The sequence below is a fragment of the Gymnoscopelus microlampas genome (assembly GCF_963454915.1).
Source record: "Gymnoscopelus microlampas genome assembly, chromosome: 20".
Classification (NCBI taxonomy): domain Eukaryota; kingdom Metazoa; phylum Chordata; class Actinopteri; order Myctophiformes; family Myctophidae; genus Gymnoscopelus; species Gymnoscopelus microlampas.
In genome coordinates, this window is record NC_139957.1 from 9846611 (window position 1) to 9861689 (window position 15079).

The 15079-nt window shown below is 44.8% G+C and overlaps 3 protein-coding genes across 3 annotated transcripts; all 3 read right to left on the minus strand.

The window, feature by feature from the left end:
* Positions 1-2898, minus strand: LOC311035998 (protein disulfide-isomerase-like; the record flags this gene model as incomplete). Its single annotated transcript, XM_084044524.1, has 2 exons — positions 1-197; positions 1443-2898. 2 exons carry the CDS (start codon positions 2896-2898, stop codon positions 1-3), a joined length of 1653 nt encoding a protein of 550 aa, XP_083900650.1.
* A 2269-nt stretch (positions 2899-5167) lies between these two features.
* Positions 5168-8065, minus strand: LOC311035999 (protein disulfide-isomerase-like; the record flags this gene model as incomplete). The annotated part of the gene is made up of 2 exons (XM_084044525.1): positions 5168-5364; positions 6610-8065. 2 exons carry the CDS (start codon positions 8063-8065, stop codon positions 5168-5170), a joined length of 1653 nt encoding a protein of 550 aa, XP_083900651.1.
* A 2269-nt stretch (positions 8066-10334) lies between these two features.
* Positions 10335-13232, minus strand: LOC311036000 (protein disulfide-isomerase-like; the record flags this gene model as incomplete). Its single annotated transcript, XM_084044526.1, has 2 exons — positions 10335-10531; positions 11777-13232. The coding sequence occupies 2 exons, from the start codon at positions 13230-13232 to the stop codon at positions 10335-10337; spliced, it is 1653 nt and encodes a 550-aa protein (XP_083900652.1).
* Between the last annotated feature and the right edge of the window lie 1847 nt (positions 13233-15079).

A 15079-nucleotide genomic window follows, 5' to 3' on the forward strand; every position in this document is an offset into this window, starting at 1 on the left:
TTAACCTCTAGCATCGGGCCCTGAACCTCTAGCATCGGGCCCTGCCACAAGTTTGAACAGTGCGTTGTCCACCATCACAAGGGCCATAGCCTCTGAGCTGAGCATCCGGCTGTCTGTGAGGTCTGTGTTGTCCGTCATTCCATCGGTGCTGCCGGTGTCATCTGTGGTCTTCTGCTGAGAGCGCCTCTGTGTTGGTACTGCAGGGCGGGCATCTGAATGGCCTGGATGTCCAAACTGGAATCCACCAGTTTTCCCATTCTGAGGAATATTTCCTCCATGGTGGTTACAGAAGCTCCATAGCTGGCGAGGCGATGCCCAACTTCTCCCTGTTCACCTCCAGCTCAGCAAACAGCAACTCAAACCTGTCGGTGCTCTCCTTAGACAATATGTACGAGAGTTCCGCCCCATGTTGCTGTCCAGCGTGGCGTTAGGGACGTGCATGTAAATGAAAAATCATGGAATATTCTCTGTGACCTCCGTCCTCACGGTGATCGACTGGTTACACGCACGTAGTATTGGGGGAAAACAATATCCGCTTGCGGCGATCCATTGCACAGCTTGTGGCAATTTCAATCAGGCTGGCTTTTGCCATAAAGCAAGAGAAATGGCTGTTTCCCCGCAGGAAATAAACAGTAAGCAAACAAGCTTTTATTTTATAAACTTAAGTAATTTCTGCTTCTCTCATTCACTCGCTGTGAAGGGACCATCCATAGGCTAGGTAAGAGCGCCATTTGGAGGAATAAAAAAAAAAAGGAGAAAAAAAAAGGACGCGTTTCCTCTTCGTTGACAGGGTGAGCCCTGGCAGAATTCGACGCGCTAACACGCCATGGCAGTCAAAGACTACTTTAATTGAAATGCCCACGCTGTGGTGTATGTCCGGGGTTGGCCAGAACACGATCACTCCACTTGCCTCTGGGGGTATAATACCTAGGCTTCTGACCCCAACTTCAATGTACTTACATATGGTACAGTTAATATAAAACTAAATTATTTTTATTTAGGCAGACATTTTTAGACACTTGTTTTTGGCCGCTAGGACCCCACCCTACTGCGCATGTGTGACATAGGCTGCGCATGTGTGAAACAGGATGTTGTATTGAGGACAGAGACCTAGGCTGCGGCGGATCAGAGCCATATCGTGACAGATGTCATAACCGTTGATCGCAAACCTGAAGTTGATGGAAAAATAGTGCAATCCGACCCAAAACAATGAGGATGCCTGAGAACAGCAAAGGCAGGGCCATTTCCAACACAGTCACCAGGATCCGACGTTTCCACAGCTTCCAGTTTCCAATATGCTCTAGGGTACCAGCCGCAGAGGGAGGTCTCCGTTCTCAGGGCCATACAATATTTCTATGCAATATTGTGATGCTCTGGATGCCATTCATTCATTCCAAAACACTCAACTGCGTGACGGTCACACTCACATAAAAACTGCTCACATTCATTGTTAGCGCAGAAATTCTCCTGATCGGAGAACATCTTCCCATCGTCGCAGACTATCTTCTTACCGTGATCACAGTACCATTTGTAGTGTCGGGCCCAAGGGTCAAACCAGCACTTCATGTTGTCTACAAAGTGCTTCCAGCAGCGATCATGATTTCTGCAGCATTCGTCGAGAGGACAAACTGGCCTTCCATGGCCCCCGTCTCCACAGAAATTTCCATAGTCGACATACCAAACCGCATTGAGGCACGTGCTACAACAGAAATTGATCATGTTACTGAACTGGCCTATGCTCCGTTCATCGCGTCGGGTCATGTTGACCACTTCAGGAGAGATTTTGTCCAAGTCTTCGGGGATGTAACTGCTCGTGAGGTGGGGCTTGAGTTTGCCCTCGGTGAAGAGTGTGCAGAATTGGATGATGTTGTCAGTGGTGATGGCCTCGTTCTCTGGTTTGTACTGGTTTGTCATCTCATCTTCCAGGGTAATGAGACGGATGGCAGGGCAATTCTCCACCTTCACACCAAAGATCTGCATGATGTTCTTGTTGTCATTCATGTTAGTGTCCATGAAGACAAACATGATCTTGTCCTTGAAGCCTTCTGCTGCCTTCTTGAATTGGTCAATGTTGTGCCTAAAGTCAGTAGCAGCCTTGGACATGAACATAAAGATATGGGACTTGAATTCTTCACCGAAGATCTTAGTGACAGTCTGGACTGAGAACTCAGTAACCAGAGGCAGCTGGTTGGCCTTATCAAAGGCTAGGAGATTGGCTTCGGTAAGCTCCCCACCAAAGATGTTACGACCGTCATCGAACTTCTTGAAGAGGACCACGGAGTCTTTGGACACCTCAAACTTTGAGTACACTGCATCATCAGAGGTCATCCCAAATGGAATATCATCTACGGCTTCTGATCCTTTAATGAAGGCTTTAGAGTCCTCTGATTCAGAATCTTTGAAGAAGCCAATGACAGCCACCTCGTTTGCGATCATAGACGCAGGCATAGGTACTGCCTGCGTGACATCGGCCAGGGTGGAAACAGCTGGGCCTGTGCGATTCTTAAGCCACTTGACAATGTCATAAGCCTGCCTGCCATCCATGTGTGACTCCTTTTCTCCTCCCTTGAAGAACACGATGGTCGGGTATTTCCGGACTTCATACTCCTGGGCCAGCTCCGTCTCTCCTGTGGCGTCTACTTTACCAAGGCGAATAGCTGAACCCTCTGCCTTCAGCAAGCGGGCCGCCTTGGCATACTCCGGGGCCAGTTCTTTGCAGTGGCCACACCATGGGGCATAGAATTCTACTAGAATGTTGGGGTGAACTTTCAATGCCGCATCAAAGTTACTTTTTCTCAGCACCAGGACATTGTCTTCCTCTGTGATCAGGGCTGACCCACTGCTGGTCACAAGCAGCGAGCTGGCCATAAGCAGTGCATAGAGGACAAACTTAGACATGGTTAACAAGCCTTTCTTAAAGATCATGGAAACGAGCGTCTCTGCTTGAACTGAAAACCGTTATAAAGGTTCTTTCTAGTGCTACAATTGAACTTGGCTTCACTAAATCAAGTCCACTTCAGTGTGGCGTCGCCACGTTTATTTATACCCCCAAACTCTGTGGTCGGTGCATCACAGCCGTGCTCTAATTGGACAGAGATGTTGACATAATGATTGCCATATATGGTATGAGATCAAGTACTCCTATTTACAGCGTAACTGTGTAAGATGAGAGGTCTACATTGATGTATGACATACATCAAGGGCTAATGTACAGACTTTCCCGTGCACACTGCTATTAGGCCAAAAATCTTTGTGTGATAGGCACTTTATTTTTATATTTTTACATTAACCACTTGAACCCTCACATCCCTATTCTGGGAGGAACATTAGCTGAATATAGCCGATCTACAAGCTGTGAGCTTGTAGATTGGCTACTTTCGGCTAATAGGTTTGGTGTACAGGGAAAAAAGAGAAGACCAAGTACCGAGCCAAAGGTCAAGTTTACAAAGTATTGAGGGTTTAAGTCGTTAAATGTATGAAAACACACATTTAACATGAATACAATATGTAGTCCCTGCTCCAACTTTCTCTCAGCCAAGGGGTCCTTGGAAAACATTGAAGACCCCTGCTGTACAGGCTATAGTCTCATCAGCTCTATTCTTACTGTATGATTTAGCAGTGTTTCCCAGATTGGGTAACTGTAATTTCAGTTCCATAGAGTGGATTATTAATTTATTATATTAATGCCTATCTGCAACATAATTGAAACGGCGGGATTGGCCGCAGTTAGTTTGTCTCTGTACCAGATGGCACTCCCGTCTCATTTTCATATGTCAAGTTAGACTGCTATGCTACTGAATCATCTCCGTGTATTATAAAAGCCTTTCATGACTTTTTGTAATGCCAATCTGCGAAAAACAAAAACAAAGAAAAGAAAGACAAAATGAATTCTCTGTAAAGTGATGTTTTTTTTAGGAGCACTGAAAACACTTGGTGTTATTTAGGTATTATTGATTATGGCATTTAATGTATTTTATTTACTTAGTATTCCATTCACTGTGTAATATAAACCTGGATATTTTGGTGTCTTTTGGAATACAAAATGTATAAATACCTGTGACTGAGGATGATGACATTTTACAATTTCAGTTCCAGAGAAAAAACATTCTTTATGAAAAACATTTATTTATGAAATTAGAAACCAAAATGTTATACATTTAAAAACAGTGAAAATAGCAGATCTACAAGCTCGCAATTTATAGTGATGCAATGCATTGTAAGCTTGTTGCCTACATTGGCTATTTTCATAGTTTTTGAAAATATCCGCTTGTGGCGATCCATTGCACAGCTTGTGGCAATTTCAATCAGGCTGGCTTTTGCCATAAAGCAAGAGAAATGGAGATATGGCTGTTTCCCTGCAGGAAATAAACAGTAAGCAAACAAGCTTTTATTTTATAAAATTAAGTCATTTCTGCTTCTCTCATTCACTCGCTGTGAAGGGACCATCCATAGGCTAGGTAAGAGCGCCATTTGGAGGAATAAAAAAAAAAAGGAGAAAAAAAAGGACGCGTTTCCTCTTCGTTGACAGGGTGAGCCTTGGCAGAATTCGACGCGCTAACACGTCCATGGCAGTCAAAGACTACTTTAATTGAAATGCCCACGCTGTGGTGTATGTCCGGGGTTGGCCAGCACACGATCATTCCACTTGCCTCCAAACTTGCCACATACTATTGATCAGTGCTCTGGCTAATAACTAGGCTTCTTTCCCCACCTTCAATGTACTTACATATTGTACAGTTAATATAAAACTAAATTATTTTTATTCAGGCACATTTTTGCCACTTTCTTTGGCCGCTAGGACCCCACCCCACTGTGCATGTGTGACATAGGCGCACAGCATGAGTGACATGGGCGCACACTGTTACCAAGGTTTCCGATGCTTAGCGGAAAACCACCTAATTTGGAGCACAATGCCAGCATGAAATTGCCTTAAGGGAGGATGGGCATGCGGAAAAACCACATCGTCAAATCAGTCAGCCATATATGGCCATAAACGGGATAAGAAATTGCCTTACGGGAGGATGGGCAGGCAGACTAACCACATCGTCAAATCAGTCACCCATATATGGCCATAAACGGGACAAGGACTGACGGATAGAAATCTCCATATACGGCCATATCAGTTGGATCACTGGTGCAACGTAGATGTGAGGGCCGCGAAGCAGCCTTAACCTCTAGCATCGGGCCCTGAACCTCTAGCATCGGGCCCTGCCACAAGTTTGAACAGTGCGTTGTCCACCATCACAAGGGCCATAGCCTCTGAGCTGAGCATCCGGCTGTCTGTGAGGTCTGTGTTGTCCGTCATTCCATCGGTGCTGCCGGTGTCATCTGTGGTCTTCTGCTGAGAGCGCCTCTGTGTTGGTACTGCAGGGCGGGCATCTGAATGGCCTGGATGTCCAAACTGGAATCCACCAGTTTTCCCATTCTGAGGAATATTTCCTCCATGGTGGTTACAGAAGCTCCATAGCTGGCGAGGCGATGCCCAACTTCTCCCTGTTCACCTCCAGCTCAGCAAACAGCAACTCAAACCTGTCGGTGCTCTCCTTAGACAATATGTACGAGAGTTCCGCCCCATGTTGCTGTCCAGCGTGGCGTTAGGGACGTGCATGTAAATGAAAAATCATGGAATATTCTCTGTGACCTCCGTCCTCACGGTGATCGACTGGTTACACGCACGTAGTATTGGGGGAAAACAATATCCGCTTGCGGCGATCCATTGCACAGCTTGTGGCAATTTCAATCAGGCTGGCTTTTGCCATAAAGCAAGAGAAATGGCTGTTTCCCCGCAGGAAATAAACAGTAAGCAAACAAGCTTTTATTTTATAAACTTAAGTAATTTCTGCTTCTCTCATTCACTCGCTGTGAAGGGACCATCCATAGGCTAGGTAAGAGCGCCATTTGGAGGAATAAAAAAAAAAAGGAGAAAAAAAAAGGACGCGTTTCCTCTTCGTTGACAGGGTGAGCCCTGGCAGAATTCGACGCGCTAACACGCCATGGCAGTCAAAGACTACTTTAATTGAAATGCCCACGCTGTGGTGTATGTCCGGGGTTGGCCAGAACACGATCACTCCACTTGCCTCTGGGGGTATAATACCTAGGCTTCTGACCCCAACTTCAATGTACTTACATATGGTACAGTTAATATAAAACTAAATTATTTTTATTTAGGCAGACATTTTTAGACACTTGTTTTTGGCCGCTAGGACCCCACCCTACTGCGCATGTGTGACATAGGCTGCGCATGTGTGAAACAGGATGTTGTATTGAGGACAGAGACCTAGGCTGCGGCGGATCAGAGCCATATCGTGACAGATGTCATAACCGTTGATCGCAAACCTGAAGTTGATGGAAAAATAGTGCAATCCGACCCAAAACAATGAGGATGCCTGAGAACAGCAAAGGCAGGGCCATTTCCAACACAGTCACCAGGATCCGACGTTTCCACAGCTTCCAGTTTCCAATATGCTCTAGGGTACCAGCCGCAGAGGGAGGTCTCCGTTCTCAGGGCCATACAATATTTCTATGCAATATTGTGATGCTCTGGATGCCATTCATTCATTCCAAAACACTCAACTGCGTGACGGTCACACTCACATAAAAACTGCTCACATTCATTGTTAGCGCAGAAATTCTCCTGATCGGAGAACATCTTCCCATCGTCGCAGACTATCTTCTTACCGTGATCACAGTACCATTTGTAGTGTCGGGCCCAAGGGTCAAACCAGCACTTCATGTTGTCTACAAAGTGCTTCCAGCAGCGATCATGATTTCTGCAGCATTCGTCGAGAGGACAAACTGGCCTTCCATGGCCCCCGTCTCCACAGAAATTTCCATAGTCGACATACCAAACCGCATTGAGGCACGTGCTACAACAGAAATTGATCATGTTACTGAACTGGCCTATGCTCCGTTCATCGCGTCGGGTCATGTTGACCACTTCAGGAGAGATTTTGTCCAAGTCTTCGGGGATGTAACTGCTCGTGAGGTGGGGCTTGAGTTTGCCCTCGGTGAAGAGTGTGCAGAATTGGATGATGTTGTCAGTGGTGATGGCCTCGTTCTCTGGTTTGTACTGGTTTGTCATCTCATCTTCCAGGGTAATGAGACGGATGGCAGGGCAATTCTCCACCTTCACACCAAAGATCTGCATGATGTTCTTGTTGTCATTCATGTTAGTGTCCATGAAGACAAACATGATCTTGTCCTTGAAGCCTTCTGCTGCCTTCTTGAATTGGTCAATGTTGTGCCTAAAGTCAGTAGCAGCCTTGGACATGAACATAAAGATATGGGACTTGAATTCTTCACCGAAGATCTTAGTGACAGTCTGGACTGAGAACTCAGTAACCAGAGGCAGCTGGTTGGCCTTATCAAAGGCTAGGAGATTGGCTTCGGTAAGCTCCCCACCAAAGATGTTACGACCGTCATCGAACTTCTTGAAGAGGACCACGGAGTCTTTGGACACCTCAAACTTTGAGTACACTGCATCATCAGAGGTCATCCCAAATGGAATATCATCTACGGCTTCTGATCCTTTAATGAAGGCTTTAGAGTCCTCTGATTCAGAATCTTTGAAGAAGCCAATGACTGCCACCTCGTTTGCGATCATAGACGCAGGCATAGGTACTGCCTGCGTGACATCGGCCAGGGTGGAAACAGCTGGGCCTGTGCGATTCTTAAGCCACTTGACAATGTCATAAGCCTGCCTGCCATCCATGTGTGACTCCTTTTCTCCTCCCTTGAAGAACACGATGGTCGGGTATTTCCGGACTTCATACTCCTGGGCCAGCTCCGTCTCTCCTGTGGCGTCTACTTTACCAAGGCGAATAGCTGAACCCTCTGCCTTCAGCAAGCGGGCCGCCTTGGCATACTCCGGGGCCAGTTCTTTGCAGTGGCCACACCATGGGGCATAGAATTCTACTAGAATGTTGGGGTGAACTTTCAATGCCGCATCAAAGTTACTTTTTCTCAGCACCAGGACATTGTCTTCCTCTGTGATCAGGGCTGACCCACTGCTGGTCACAAGCAGCGAGCTGGCCATAAGCAGTGCATAGAGGACAAACTTAGACATGGTTAACAAGCCTTTCTTAAAGATCATGGAAACGAGCGTCTCTGCTTGAACTGAAAACCGTTATAAAGGTTCTTTCTAGTGCTACAATTGAACTTGGCTTCACTAAATCAAGTCCACTTCAGTGTGGCGTCGCCACGTTTATTTATACCCCCAAACTCTGTGGTCGGTGCATCACAGCCGTGCTCTAATTGGACAGAGATGTTGACATAATGATTGCCATATATGGTATGAGATCAAGTACTCCTATTTACAGCGTAACTGTGTAAGATGAGAGGTCTACATTGATGTATGACATACATCAAGGGCTAATGTACAGACTTTCCCGTGCACACTGCTATTAGGCCAAAAATCTTTGTGTGATAGGCACTTTATTTTTATATTTTTACATTAACCACTTGAACCCTCACATCCCTATTCTGGGAGGAACATTAGCTGAATATAGCCGATCTACAAGCTGTGAGCTTGTAGATTGGCTACTTTCGGCTAATAGGTTTGGTGTACAGGGAAAAAAGAGAAGACCAAGTACCGAGCCAAAGGTCAAGTTTACAAAGTATTGAGGGTTTAAGTCGTTAAATGTATGAAAACACACATTTAACATGAATACAATATGTAGTCCCTGCTCCAACTTTCTCTCAGCCAAGGGGTCCTTGGAAAACATTGAAGACCCCTGCTGTACAGGCTATAGTCTCATCAGCTCTATTCTTACTGTATGATTTAGCAGTGTTTCCCAGATTGGGTAACTGTAATTTCAGTTCCATAGAGTGGATTATTAATTTATTATATTAATGCCTATCTGCAACATAATTGAAACGGCGGGATTGGCCGCAGTTAGTTTGTCTCTGTACCAGATGGCACTCCCGTCTCATTTTCATATGTCAAGTTAGACTGCTATGCTACTGAATCATCTCCGTGTATTATAAAAGCCTTTCATGACTTTTTGTAATGCCAATCTGCGAAAAACAAAAACAAAGAAAAGAAAGACAAAATGAATTCTCTGTAAAGTGATGTTTTTTTTAGGAGCACTGAAAACACTTGGTGTTATTTAGGTATTATTGATTATGGCATTTAATGTATTTTATTTACTTAGTATTCCATTCACTGTGTAATATAAACCTGGATATTTTGGTGTCTTTTGGAATACAAAATGTATAAATACCTGTGACTGAGGATGATGACATTTTACAATTTCAGTTCCAGAGAAAAAACATTCTTTATGAAAAACATTTATTTATGAAATTAGAAACCAAAATGTTATACATTTAAAAACAGTGAAAATAGCAGATCTACAAGCTCGCAATTTATAGTGATGCAATGCATTGTAAGCTTGTTGCCTACATTGGCTATTTTCATAGTTTTTGAAAATATCCGCTTGTGGCGATCCATTGCACAGCTTGTGGCAATTTCAATCAGGCTGGCTTTTGCCATAAAGCAAGAGAAATGGAGATATGGCTGTTTCCCTGCAGGAAATAAACAGTAAGCAAACAAGCTTTTATTTTATAAAATTAAGTCATTTCTGCTTCTCTCATTCACTCGCTGTGAAGGGACCATCCATAGGCTAGGTAAGAGCGCCATTTGGAGGAATAAAAAAAAAAAGGAGAAAAAAAAGGACGCGTTTCCTCTTCGTTGACAGGGTGAGCCTTGGCAGAATTCGACGCGCTAACACGTCCATGGCAGTCAAAGACTACTTTAATTGAAATGCCCACGCTGTGGTGTATGTCCGGGGTTGGCCAGCACACGATCATTCCACTTGCCTCCAAACTTGCCACATACTATTGATCAGTGCTCTGGCTAATAACTAGGCTTCTTTCCCCACCTTCAATGTACTTACATATTGTACAGTTAATATAAAACTAAATTATTTTTATTCAGGCACATTTTTGCCACTTTCTTTGGCCGCTAGGACCCCACCCCACTGTGCATGTGTGACATAGGCGCACAGCATGAGTGACATGGGCGCACACTGTTACCAAGGTTTCCGATGCTTAGCGGAAAACCACCTAATTTGGAGCACAATGCCAGCGTGAAATTGCCTTAAGGGAGGATGGGCATGCGGAAAAACCACATCGTCAAATCAGTCAGCCATATATGGCCATAAACGGGATAAGAAATTGCCTTACGGGAGGATGGGCAGGCAGACTAACCACATCGTCAAATCAGTCACCCATATATGGCCATAAACGGGACAAGGACTGACGGATAGAAATCTCCATATACGGCCATATCAGTTGGATCACTGGTGCAACGTAGATGTGAGGGCCGCGAAGCAGCCTTAACCTCTAGCATCGGGCCCTGAACCTCTAGCATCGGGCCCTGCCACAAGTTTGAACAGTGCGTTGTCCACCATCACAAGGGCCATAGCCTCTGAGCTGAGCATCCGGCTGTCTGTGAGGTCTGTGTTGTCCGTCATTCCATCGGTGCTGCCGGTGTCATCTGTGGTCTTCTGCTGAGAGCGCCTCTGTGTTGGTACTGCAGGGCGGGCATCTGAATGGCCTGGATGTCCAAACTGGAATCCACCAGTTTTCCCATTCTGAGGAATATTTCCTCCATGGTGGTTACAGAAGCTCCATAGCTGGCGAGGCGATGCCCAACTTCTCCCTGTTCACCTCCAGCTCAGCAAACAGCAACTCAAACCTGTCGGTGCTCTCCTTAGACAATATGTACGAGAGTTCCGCCCCATGTTGCTGTCCAGCGTGGCGTTAGGGACGTGCATGTAAATGAAAAATCATGGAATATTCTCTGTGACCTCCGTCCTCACGGTGATCGACTGGTTACACGCACGTAGTATTGGGGGAAAACAATATCCGCTTGCGGCGATCCATTGCACAGCTTGTGGCAATTTCAATCAGGCTGGCTTTTGCCATAAAGCAAGAGAAATGGCTGTTTCCCCGCAGGAAATAAACAGTAAGCAAACAAGCTTTTATTTTATAAACTTAAGTAATTTCTGCTTCTCTCATTCACTCGCTGTGAAGGGACCATCCATAGGCTAGGTAAGAGCGCCATTTGGAGGAATAAAAAAAAAAAGGAGAAAAAAAAAGGACGCGTTTCCTCTTCGTTGACAGGGTGAGCCCTGGCAGAATTCGACGCGCTAACACGCCATGGCAGTCAAAGACTACTTTAATTGAAATGCCCACGCTGTGGTGTATGTCCGGGGTTGGCCAGAACACGATCACTCCACTTGCCTCTGGGGGTATAATACCTAGGCTTCTGACCCCAACTTCAATGTACTTACATATGGTACAGTTAATATAAAACTAAATTATTTTTATTTAGGCAGACATTTTTAGACACTTGTTTTTGGCCGCTAGGACCCCACCCTACTGCGCATGTGTGACATAGGCTGCGCATGTGTGAAACAGGATGTTGTATTGAGGACAGAGACCTAGGCTGCGGCGGATCAGAGCCATATCGTGACAGATGTCATAACCGTTGATCGCAAACCTGAAGTTGATGGAAAAATAGTGCAATCCGACCCAAAACAATGAGGATGCCTGAGAACAGCAAAGGCAGGGCCATTTCCAACACAGTCATCAGGATCCGACGTTTCCACAGCTTCCAGTTTCCAATATGCTCTAGGGTACCAGCCGCAGAGGGAGGTCTCCGTTCTCAGGGCCATACAATATTTCTATGCAATATTGTGATGCTCTGGATGCCATTCATTCATTCCAAAACACTCAACTGCGTGACGGTCACACTCACATAAAAACTGCTCACATTCATTGTTAGCGCAGAAATTCTCCTGATCGGAGAACATCTTCCCATCGTCGCAGACTATCTTCTTACCGTGATCACAGTACCATTTGTAGTGTCGGGCCCAAGGGTCAAACCAGCACTTCATGTTGTCTACAAAGTGCTTCCAGCAGCGATCATGATTTCTGCAGCATTCGTCGAGAGGACAAACTGGCCTTCCATGGCCCCCGTCTCCACAGAAATTTCCATAGTCGACATACCAAACCGCATTGAGGCACGTGCTACAACAGAAATTGATCATGTTACTGAACTGGCCTATGCTCCGTTCATCGCGTCGGGTCATGTTGACCACTTCAGGAGAGATTTTGTCCAAGTCTTCGGGGATGTAACTGCTCGTGAGGTGGGGCTTGAGTTTGCCCTCGGTGAAGAGTGTGCAGAATTGGATGATGTTGTCAGTGGTGATGGCCTCGTTCTCTGGTTTGTACTGGTTTGTCATCTCATCTTCCAGGGTAATGAGACGGATGGCAGGGCAATTCTCCACCTTCACACCAAAGATCTGCATGATGTTCTTGTTGTCATTCATGTTAGTGTCCATGAAGACAAACATGATCTTGTCCTTGAAGCCTTCTGCTGCCTTCTTGAATTGGTCAATGTTGTGCCTAAAGTCAGTAGCAGCCTTGGACATGAACATAAAGATATGGGACTTGAATTCTTCACCGAAGATCTTAGTGACAGTCTGGACTGAGAACTCAGTAACCAGAGGCAGCTGGTTGGCCTTATCAAAGGCTAGGAGATTGGCTTCGGTAAGCTCCCCACCAAAGATGTTACGACCGTCATCGAACTTCTTGAAGAGGACCACGGAGTCTTTGGACACCTCAAACTTTGAGTACACTGCATCATCAGAGGTCATCCCAAATGGAATATCATCTACGGCTTCTGATCCTTTAATGAAGGCTTTAGAGTCCTCTGATTCAGAATCTTTGAAGAAGCCAATGACAGCCACCTCGTTTGCGATCATAGACGCAGGCATAGGTACTGCCTGCGTGACATCGGCCAGGGTGGAAACAGCTGGGCCTGTGCGATTCTTAAGCCACTTGACAATGTCATAAGCCTGCCTGCCATCCATGTGTGACTCCTTTTCTCCTCCCTTGAAGAACACGATGGTCGGGTATTTCCGGACTTCATACTCCTGGGCCAGCTCCGTCTCTCCTGTGGCGTCTACTTTACCAAGGCGAATAGCTGAACCCTCTGCCTTCAGCAAGCGGGCCGCCTTGGCATACTCCGGGGCCAGTTCTTTGCAGTGGCCACACCATGGGGCATAGAATTCTACTAGAATGTTGGGGTGAACTTTCAATGCCGCATCAAAGTTACTTTTTCTCAGCACCAGGACATTGTCTTCCTCTGTGATCAGGGCTGACCCACTGCTGGTCACAAGCAGCGAGCTGGCCATAAGCAGTGCATAGAGGACAAACTTAGACATGGTTAACAAGCCTTTCTTAAAGATCATGGAAACGAGCGTCTCTGCTTGAACTGAAAACCGTTATAAAGGTTCTTTCTAGTGCTACAATTGAACTTGGCTTCACTAAATCAAGTCCACTTCAGTGTGGCGTCGCCACGTTTATTTATACCCCCAAACTCTGTGGTCGGTGCATCACAGCCGTGCTCTAATTGGACAGAGATGTTGACATAATGATTGCCATATATGGTATGAGATCAAGTACTCCTATTTACAGCGTAACTGTGTAAGATGAGAGGTCTACATTGATGTATGACATACATCAAGGGCTAATGTACAGACTTTCCCGTGCACACTGCTATTAGGCCAAAAATCTTTGTGTGATAGGCACTTTATTTTTATATTTTTACATTAACCACTTGAACCCTCACATCCCTATTCTGGGAGGAACATTAGCTGAATATAGCCGATCTACAAGCTGTGAGCTTGTAGATTGGCTACTTTCGGCTAATAGGTTTGGTGTACAGGGAAAAAAGAGAAGACCAAGTACCGAGCCAAAGGTCAAGTTTACAAAGTATTGAGGGTTTAAGTCGTTAAATGTATGAAAACACACATTTAACATGAATACAATATGTAGTCCCTGCTCCAACTTTCTCTCAGCCAAGGGGTCCTTGGAAAACATTGAAGACCCCTGCTGTACAGGCTATAGTCTCATCAGCTCTATTCTTACTGTATGATTTAGCAGTGTTTCCCAGATTGGGTAACTGTAATTTCAGTTCCATAGAGTGGATTATTAATTTATTATATTAATGCCTATCTGCAACATAATTGAAACGGCGGGATTGGCCGCAGTTAGTTTGTCTCTGTACCAGATGGCACTCCCGTCTCATTTTCATATGTCAAGTTAGACTGCTATGCTACTGAATCATCTCCGTGTATTATAAAAGCCTTTCATGACTTTTTGTAATGCCAATCTGCGAAAAACAAAAACAAAGAAAAGAAAGACAAAATGAATTCTCTGTAAAGTGATGTTTTTTTTAGGAGCACTGAAAACACTTGGTGTTATTTAGGTATTATTGATTATGGCATTTAATGTATTTTATTTACTTAGTATTCCATTCACTGTGTAATATAAACCTGGATATTTTGGTGTCTTTTGGAATACAAAATGTATAAATACCTGTGACTGAGGATGATGACATTTTACAATTTCAGTTCCAGAGAAAAAACATTCTTTATGAAAAACATTTATTTATGAAATTAGAAACCAAAATGTTATACATTTAAAAACAGTGAAAATAGCAGATCTACAAGCTCGCAATTTATAGTGATGCAATGCATTGTAAGCTTGTTGCCTACATTGGCTATTTTCATAGTTTTTGAAAATATCCGCTTGTGGCGATCCATTGCACAGCTTGTGGCAATTTCAATCAGGCTGGCTTTTGCCATAAAGCAAGAGAAATGGAGATATGGCTGTTTCCCTGCAGGAAATAAACAGTAAGCAAACAAGCTTTTATTTTATAAAATTAAGTCATTTCTGCTTCTCTCATTCACTCGCTGTGAAGGGACCATCCATAGGCTAGGTAAGAGCGCCATTTGGAGGAATAAAAAAAAAAAGGAGAAAAAAAAGGACGCGTTTCCTCTTCGTTGACAGGGTGAGCCTTGGCAGAATTCGACGCGCTAACACGTCCATGGCAGTCAAAGACTACTTTAATTGAAATGCCCACGCTGTGGTGTATGTCCGGGGTTGGCCAGCACACGATCATTCCACTTGCCTCCAAACTTGCCACATACTATTGATCAGTGCTCTGGCTAATAACTAGGCTTCTTTCCCCACCTTCAATGTACTTACATATTGTACAGTTAATATA